Source organism: Piliocolobus tephrosceles, chromosome 19 (assembly GCF_002776525.5).
Source record: "Piliocolobus tephrosceles isolate RC106 chromosome 19, ASM277652v3, whole genome shotgun sequence".
In the NCBI taxonomy this organism is placed as follows: domain Eukaryota; kingdom Metazoa; phylum Chordata; class Mammalia; order Primates; family Cercopithecidae; genus Piliocolobus; species Piliocolobus tephrosceles.
Genome location: NC_045452.1, coordinates 12,271,680 through 12,280,949, shown reverse-complemented (window position 1 = coordinate 12,280,949; position 9,270 = coordinate 12,271,680). Strand labels below are relative to the sequence as shown.

General features: G+C 50.2%; 1 protein-coding gene across 2 annotated transcripts in view; it reads right to left on the bottom strand.

Annotated features, from left to right (window-relative positions):
* The window catches only part of PIK3IP1 (phosphoinositide-3-kinase interacting protein 1), a 17,560-nt gene extending 10,226 nt beyond the window's left edge, over nt 1–7,334 (bottom strand). The window contains exons 1-6 of one of the 2 annotated variants that reach the window (XR_002725092.2): nt 7,030–7,334; nt 5,902–6,018; nt 5,687–5,806; nt 3,928–4,128; nt 3,748–3,826; nt 3,043–3,655 (exon numbers count right to left, since the gene is read on the bottom strand). Coding sequence is in view for 1 of the 2 variants with exons in the window: in XM_023185478.3 (XP_023041246.1) it covers nt 3,748–3,826; nt 3,928–4,128; nt 5,687–5,806; nt 5,902–6,018; nt 7,030–7,099 (587 nt within the window). In the remaining variant the exon portion in view is untranslated. The remainder of the gene's footprint in view (nt 1–3,042; nt 3,656–3,747; nt 3,827–3,927; nt 4,129–5,686; nt 5,807–5,901; nt 6,019–7,029) is intronic. The other variant, XM_023185478.3, reaches the window with a different exon arrangement.
* Nucleotides 7,335–9,270: the final 1,936 nt, after the last annotated feature.

The following is a 9,270-nucleotide window of genomic DNA, read 5'->3' as shown; positions in this document are numbered from 1 at the left end:
GCCTCCCAAAGTGCTGGGATTACAGGCTTGAGCCACCGCGCCCAGCCCCAGCCTTATTTTTTAAGTTTCTATTTTACCTACCGTCCTTTGCGATTCAAAGCAAATTTACATGAGGCTACTGGGCCTCACTGGACTTGTTGGAGATACTGATAATCCTCAGACTTATGTTACTAGCTGCGTAGCCTGGCCATTGTACTTAACTCTGTTAGGTCTCAGCTCCTCACTGTAAAATGATGTAACAGTGCTCCTAGTGTGGTTGTGAGGCTTAGTCAAGATAATCAGGAGGCTGGCTGTAGTGGCTCATGCCTTATAATCCCAGCACTTTGGGAGGCCGAGGCGGGTGGATTGCCTGAGGTTAGAAGTTTGAGACCAGCCTGGCCAACGTGGTGAAACCCATCTCTACTACAAATACAAAAATTAGCAGGGCATGGTGGCGGGTGCCTCTAATCCCAGCTAGTCGGTAGGCTGAGCCAGGAGAATCATTTGAACCCAGGAGGCAGAGGTTGCAGTGAGCCAACAGAGCAAGACTGCCTCAAAAAAAAGAAAAAAGAAAAAAAGATAATCAGGGAAGAAAAAAAGATAATACAGTAGGGCCTTACTTATTAAGAAAGCATGAAATAAATGTTGGCTGTTATTGTGATTACCTGATTGGTATGCTATTGTTTCTGTTTACATTTAATACTTATAATAATCTTAGATGGGTGGGTGTGGAGGGGGGATGTATCCCCATTTAACAGACAAGATACCAAGGCTCAGAGGACACCTGAACCCTACAGCTCTTTTCGGGACACTCTGCTCTCTAACTTTAGGAAGAAATGGAGGCTGCAAGTTTGTTTTTAGCCCACATGTGGTTTCCTGTTGTACAGTCTGTTCTGAGAGCAGTTCTGCTGAGGAAAGGGGTGATCTGGTCGTTAGTGACAGGGAGTCTGGTGACTGGGTGCCCTGCCCTGAGTTTATAGGAAAATAAATTTTAGGCCTTAGGGCAGTCTCTTGACAGCCTAGAGGAACAAATCTAGAAGAAAAAGACTTCCAGTGGGCACCAGTACTGAGCTCAGAATTAAGAATGTTTAGTCAGTTCAAGCACCTGGAAGGCCTGGAAACTCACAGGATTGCAGGACAGCCAAATGCTGTCGAGTGGCTGGGGAAAAAGGAAATCTTTCAAGGACTAAACTCAGCCAGTGTGGCTTAGGTCTGCTTATGAATTGTAAGGCCAGGGCCACAACATCATTAACTCTGAAATGAATAAGCAGGTGTCCCTGGACCTGCCATGTCAACCATCCCATTGTGGGAAACAACCTCAGACTGGGAGTCAGGATGTCCTCTCAAGTCAATGCTTTCCCTCTCTGGACCTCTGCTTCCTGCATCACAAGAAATCAGACAGCACTAGTCCATTACCCACTTTTTTTTTTTTTTTTTTTTTTTTGAGACAGGATCTCAGGGTGGAGTGCAGTGGCACAATCACGGCTCACCGCAGCCTTGACCTCCCAGGCTCAGGTGATCCTCCCACCTCAGCCTCCTTAGTAACTAGGACTACAGGCTAGGACTACAGGCACCCACCATCATGCCTGGCTAATTTTTGTATCTTTTTGTAGAGACAGGATTTTGTCATGTTGCCCATGCTGTTCTTGAACTCTTGGGCTCAAGCGATCCATCCGCCTCAGCCTCCCAAAGTGCTAGGATTACAGGTGTGAGCCACTGCGCCTGGCCCATTACCCACATTATTTATTTATTTATTTATTTATTTTGAGATGGAGTCTCGCTCTGTCACCCAGGCTGGAGTGCAGTGGCACAATCTCAGCTCACTGCAACCTCCGCCTCCCAGGTTCAAGCGATTCTTCTGCCTCAGCCTCCCAAGTAGCTGGGATTACAGGTGCCCGCCACCACGCCTGGCTAGTTTTTTGTATTTTTAGTAGAGATGGGGTTTCACTATGTTGGCCAGGCTGGTCTCGAACTCCTGACCTCATGATCCGCCCGCCTCAGCCTCCCAAAGTGCTGGGATTACAGGCATGAGCCACCACGCCCAGCCACACATTTCATGGAAAAGAAAAATAGCTATCATCTACTGACCACTTACTATATGCCACACCCTGCGCTAAGTAGTCACAAGCCTTAGCTTCACACAATGATGTGGAGTAGGAAATTGAATCAATTTGCCCAGGGTCACAGAGATAGCTAGTTAGAGGACTTCCCTCCACCAAATGCTAGGTGTGTAACCTCAGGTAAGGTATATAATCCCCTCTTGCCTCAGTTTCCTCATCTGTAAACTAGAGACAATAACATTTACCTCATAAAGGTGACTATGAGAATTGAGTTAAAGCATGTGCTTGAAGCAGTGTCTGGCATATGGCACGTTTGCTACTGCTGTTATTATTATACCCAAACTTCCCCTTTTTCATCTGTAATGAGGAGGTTGACTACAAGGCCTCTAAAGATGTCCTGCTGGGTGATCCACTGAGGCTGTGGGCTCAGACATGGCCCTCACCACTGGAAATGCAGGCTGCATGCCAGGTATGGTGGTTCATGCCTATACACTTTGGGAGGCTGAGGTAGGAGGATTGCTTGAGCCCAGGAGTTTGAGACTAGCCTGGGCAACATAGTGAGACCCTGTCTCTACAAAAAAATTTAAAAATCAGCCAGGCATGGTGGGACATGCCTGTAGTCCCAGCTACTCGGTGGGGGTGGGTGGGGTTAATCACTTGAGCCCTGGGAGGCTGAGGCTGCAGTGAGCCGTGATCACACCACTGCATTCAAGCCTAGGCAATAGAGCGAGACCCTGAAAAAAAAAAATCAAAGAAAAGAAGGAAAGAAAGGAGACAGATGAACAGAAGGAAGGAAGGGAGGGAGGGAGGGAGAGAGGGAGGAAGGAAATAAATAAATGCAGGCTACTGTGTCACTTTCCTCACAGGAATATTTCTCAGACCACAGAGGAGAATATTACAGACAGCCAGGGCTAGAAGTCAAATCCCCTGATTTTGCCCAAGAATAGCAACTAATTTTCCAGAATCAGCCAATGATGTAAAGATGAATGCCAGTCTGGCTTACCATCATGCACCAGTCACTGATGGGCATCTCGTGGGACCTTTCAAATAAGCATTCTTCTCCTGCTGCCCCAGCCACAGGTCATGTCCTTGAGTTTCATAGGTCGCCTCTTTGGCTTTCTCACATGTGGTGAAGAGTGGCAAACAGACTTTCTGTTCTCCATCTTACTTTTTTCTTCCCTAGCAGAGGAGATCCCACTGCTTATAGCTCAGGAAATTTAAGCCCCAACTGCAAAAACAGTGGCTGGAAACCTTTTCTAGTAGCAGAATTTTATAACTCACAGAAAGAATTCGGTCTTAAGGTCCCTGCAATCAGTGTCCAGCCTGATTTCTGCAGTGCCACTCACTTCAATGCCAGGCATGTTGGATCAGACAGCAGGGAATTTTCTATCAAAACAGCTGGGTCTGAATCCAGGTTCTGCCACTCCCAGGCAGTGTGACTTTGAGCAAGTCTCTGACAGAGGCTTCTTCGTTTGTAAAATGGGGAACAAGAAGATACCTCACAAGGCTTTTAAGTGAGGTGTAAAGGCACCAAAGGAAAGGGTTTGTCCAAGGTCAGCGGATAAAGACTAGGACCAAGTCTCTACATCTTGAGCTGATTTTCAACATCTTGCTTCCTTTTGGGAAAGAAAGCCACAAAGTTTGATTTGACTTTGTGTACCTTCCTCCCCTCCTCCTCTCAAGAGGGCCCAGAAGAGAAGCTACTGACCTCTTGTAGGAGTAGCCCAAGATGATGCCAGCTCCGATAGCAATGATGATCACCATCATGGTAATGCCCAGCACGTAGCCTGCCAAGAACAGGACACAAGGTCCCATTAGCCACACCCCAATCAGCAAATGACATCTCTTGATGAATCCCAACAAGGGCAGGGGTGGGGGACCGTCATACCCAGAGTTCCCAGGTCCTTTTTCTCCTTGGAGTTCATCCGCACCCGCTGGCTGATCCCAATCACTGGCTGCACAGCAGCCGCCTCACTCCGTGCGGGTAGGGTGTTGGCAGGAGCAAACACCTGCATCTCATCTACACCTGGCCCTTCAGACGCTTCCTCGATTTCTGTCGTGGAGGTTGGCAGGGCCTGGGAGGTGGTCTCTGGAGATGAGGTGGGAAACAGCTCTCATCAGGGACTGCCCTGAGTGAGTTCCACAGCTGAACCTGGTCCGAGTGTTAGGGGAGATGTAGGTGGGTCACTTAAGAACGTCCCCCCACACATAACCCAAAGTGAAACTCTGCCCCAGAAGCAAGATCAGGCCTGAGAGGACTGAACCATCTCGGGGACAAGGCAAATGAAAGGGGAAGGCCGTAGGGAAGGGCCTCTCTCCTGCATCCCACATCTTTATCTGTACAAATCCTTGCTATTTCTCAAGGCCCCTCTTGGTTGCCGTCTTCTGCAGGGGATTCCCCCCACCTCCACTCCAGGAAACAACCCATGCTTCCTTTGAGCAGCTCACATCTAAGCGTATGCTCTGTGCCAATCCTTAGGTGAGATGCTTTACTTTGTGCAGGGAGCGGTGGCTCACGCCTGTAATCCCAACACTTTGGGAGGCCAGGCGGGCGGATCACCTGAGGTCAGGACTTTGAGAGCAACCAGGCTAACATGGTGAAACCCCGTCTCTACTAAAAATAAAAAAATTAGCTGGGCGTCGTGGTGCACGCCTGTTATCCCAGCTACTCAGGAGGCTGAGGCAGGAGAATCACTGCAACGCCGGAGGCGGAAGTTGCAGTGAGCCGAAATCGCGCCACTGCACTCCAGCCTGGGTGACAGAACGAGACTCCGACTCAAAAAAACAAACAAAAAGCGGCCGGGCGCGGTGGCTCAAGCCTGTAATCCCAGCACTTTGGGAGGCCGAGACGGGCGGATCACGAGGTCAAGAGATCGAGACCATCCTGGCTAACACGGTGAAACCCCGTCTCTACTAAAAAATACAAAAAACTGGCCGGGCGAGGTGGTGGGCGCCTGTAGTCCCAGCTACTCGGGAGGCTGCGGCAGAAGAATGGCTTAAACCCGGGAGGCGGAGCTTGCAGTGAGCCGAGATCCGGCCACTGCACTCAAGCCTGGGCGACAGAGCGAGACTCCGTCTCAAAAAAAAAAAAAAGCTTTACTTTGATTATCCCATTTAATTCTAGAAAACTGTCTTGCTGCTTTGGGAGCAAAAAGCCTGCGCTCTGGAATCTAAGAAATGTGAATTCAAATCTCTCCCCTGCCATTGCCTTTGGTCAATCGCTTAACTTCTCTGAAGCTCAGATCCCCCAGACGGCTTCTTCCCAAACGGCTTCTTCCCGCGATGTGTGTCGGGGGAGGTTGGGGAGCGGGGGTTGTGAGCAGTGTGGATCTAGCGCACTGCAGACGCTCGGCAAACGGCCCAATAAACGCTGGAGGTCCAAAACCCAGTCCTCGGGGCGCACGGCGGAAAGACCTAGCCTCGCCCCGCGCAGTTGTTTACAAGCGCTCGCGGCGGATGAGCTCATACGAGTGGCGGCGGTGGCCAATGGGCTTTGAGCCCCGCGGCCTGGAGACAGCCCTGGCCAATCGGACGGCGCGGAGGCGGAGCGGGGCCGGCCGGCATCGCGCGGCCTCACGTGCGCGGCGGTTGTCCGCCGCTCCCTGTCAGCCCCAGGAGCGGGGATTCCCGGGGTCCCGGGTAGGTACCTGGACATCTCAGGTCCTCGCAAGGCCGTTTCTCAGGGACGCCGGTCTCGCCACTGACGTAGCACCAGGGCCCGCGCGGGTCCTCGTCCGGGTTTCGGCAGTAACTGTGATTGCCGGCGCCTAAGAGGGAAGAGAAGGAAATGTGTGCTGGGGCTGGGACCTGGACCGCGGCTGCCGCCCGCCAGCCCCGGCGCCATCCCCCGGAGGACACTTACCCGACACGGGGGCCGAGGCCAGCCCGCTCTGCGCGTCCAGCCAGTTGAGGCAGCGGAGGCCCGGCGCGGGGGAGGTCTGGTCCTCCCGGTACAGGTGGCCGTTGTCCCAGAAACAGCCTGTGAGGAAGAGAAGCCCCCGGACACAGAGTAGCGGGCAGCGAAGGGAAGACGCCCAGCGTGGCGGGCAGGGGAGCCGGGACCACCCGGGCCGAGTCCCAGCCTGGCTAGGGGACCCCGGGCCCTGCTGGGCCTCCCTCTCCTCTCCTGGCAACACCCCCACGTCCTCCGCCCCCTCCCCACAACCCTACACACACCTCAGAGGGTTTCTGTGCGGCCCGAAAGAGACGGAAAAGAAAGCGCCTGTGAAGCCCCTAGCCTGTGCCTGGCCCTTAGTCAACGTTCAGAGACTGTTAGGTTTTATTTATTTATTTTTGAAACCCGGAAAGCGCTGCAGAAGTGTAAAGGGTTGTTACTCTTGAACTTGTGACCACTTTGGAGGAGGAGATGGAGAGAAGGAGGCCTGGCTTAGGGTCCCATTGAGGAGATGGGAGTTTTGGGACGGTGGGCGCCCAGACGTGACATTTATCCCTGTGTTGTAATGGTCAGTTACATAAACTCCGGTGTTTCTTCCTCCACGGATACGGCCACCTACTGCCCGTTTAACAGGCAATACTCTCTCCCAAGAGAATTCTCCAGGAGCCTTGACTCCGTCAGGCAAAAGATTCAAGACAGCCTCAAACGGAGGAAACCGGCCTCATAGCTGACTGGATGAGACTCCAAGCTCCCACTCCCCTCTGCAGGAGAACCACAGGAGGAGGCTGGGGAAGGAGGACCACACCATGCAAAGGTCTTAGAAAGAACAGGACTTGGGGAGTAGGGGAGATGAACCCCCAAGCTCCATACACTCATGAGCAAGGAAAGGCAAAGAGAAAGTGGCTTCTTGCCTTTGTTCTTAATGGCAAAGATGGAGCTGCCAGCCCCTGACAAGGAAAGGAGGGGTGGAAAAGCTTTCACAAGACAACAGAAACCAGCTAAACGCTTCGTTTCTTGTCATCCTGGCCCTGTTTGGGGGACTTTACCCCTTCTGTTTCATGAAGTTGCTGCGGAAAGGAAAGATTGTAATCTCACCTCCAGATCCGTAGGCTTCTGCTAAGAGCATGTTGCTGACGAGGAATGCTTGTACCCAGGCCAACGGCATCCTTGCCTCCTTCGTCTTGCAGGTGATTGAACGACCAGTGTTTAACTGGGGCCCCCTTTGCGGCGGCTCTGCCTCCCGGTCCCAGCCTTGCAGTCAGACCTGCCCTTGTTATGCTCTTCTGGTAAACAGCCTCTCTTTAGAACTGGGAGCTTCCCAGCTAGCTTGCTGCAGCGCGAGCTGTTTTTCAGCTGAAAGGCGCCCCCTGGGTCCTAAGCCTCCTAGGTCATGCAAAATCTGACTCTGAGCCAAGAAAGGAACTCAGCCAAGAGATAAGCAGGTTGTGCTTAGCAGTTTGAGACCTGCGAGGCCGCATCCCCAGGGTTTCTCATCTCTTCTGTTTCCATTTGTGTGAGTACAGAAAAAATAATTCTATCAAGGGGCATCATGGGATGTGGGAAATTATAAGCAGTAAAACACAGAGCACTTTAGGGAGTTGTGCACCCAGGAGGAATTCATGATCTCATAGGGGGCAAAAATAAGAGTATCTGGTGGGGAGTGGAGTAACACTTTTTTGGTTTTTTTTTTTTTTTTCTTTTTGAGACAGTCTTACACTGTCTCCCAGGGTTGGAGTGCAATGGTGCAATCTCGGCTCACTGCAACCTCCAACTGCTGGGTTCTCGCAATTCTCCTGCCTCAGCCTCCCGAGTAGCTGGGATTACAGGTGCACACCACCACACCCAGCTAATTTTTTGTATTTTTAGTAGAGACGGAGTTTCATTATGTTGTCCAGACTGGTTTTGAACTCCTGACCTCGTGATCCGCCCGCCTCGGCCTCCCAAAGTGTTGGGATTACAGGCGTGAGCCACCGTGCCCGGCCAAGTAACACTTTATATCCATCCTTGAAAAACAAAAAGGGCCTTTATGAACACTGACACTAAAAAACAAACAAACAAACAAAAACAAAACAAAAACAGTGTAACTTGGCCAGCGTCAAATCTGTCACATTGCTTTACTTACATTTGAGGTTTTTTGGGGTGTTGTATATAGTAGGAATATAGAAAAGTATCTTTAGTTGAAAACACGTGTTACGCAAACATGGAAAAATTTGCTCAGCTACATTGTAATAGTCTACCTTTTCTGCCAGCCCCGAATTGTATAGAGGAAGTTAAACTGTTTGCTTTTTTTCCCCCTCACCCTATAGGGAATCCATTTGCTGTAATTTATATCCATCATTAAATCTCAGCATATCCATTTCATTTAGGCCTTTTGGAGTTAGGCGGAAGGGCCCTTCTTCCTGTTTGGCTGACAGTTCAAGTTCCCAGGCAGCCTTAGGAAACAGAGATAGAGCAGAGTGATTTGCCAAGACTACCTTGTGACTCAGTCAGATCCCAAAATAGAAATGGGAAACTCTGTTTCGATCTTGCAGGCAGTAATATAAGGAGGAAAACAACTTTCCAAATTTTTTTTTTTTTTTTTGTAGGCGGAATCTCTGTCTCTCAGGCTGGAGTGCAGTGCAGTGGCACCATTTCCGCTTACTGCAGCCTCCACCTCCCAGGTTCAAGCAATTATCCTGCCTCAGCCTCCCAAGTAGCTGGGATTAAAAGTGTGCGCCACCACGCCTGGCTAATTTTTTTTTTTTTGAATTTTTTTAGTAGAGATGGGGTTTCACCATGTTGGCCAGGCTGGTCTCAAACTCCTGACCTCAGGTGATCCACCCACCTCAGCCTGTCAAAGTGCTGGGATAACAGTTGTGAACCACTGTGCCTGGCCACTTTACTAAATCAATTTTAAAAGCTTTATCAGAGAAGAAAGCTAATGTCAATTCAACTAATCTGAGGTGAATTTGAATTCACTACAATCATAGAAAAGATAGAGAGATAAATTTAATTCACTCTTTAAAATAGTTGCTGATAATGTGTGATCCCTTCCGTCCATTTAATAAGATGCATTGCTTTGTTTTTGCAATCACTCTCCTATCTCCCCACCCAAGTTTCGGATCCTCTGCCTCTTGATTTGTTCTACACTGTGAATTATGCCCTAGAGTCTGTAAATTTATTTACACATCTACATACACAGATATGGCAAAATTTTAAAATTTGGCCAGACATAATGGCTCACTCCCGTAAATCCCAGCACTTGGGAGGCCAAGGTGGGAGGATCCCTTGAGCCCAGGAGTTTGAGACCAGCCTGAGCAACATAGCGAGACCCTCATCTCTACAAAAAAAAAATAG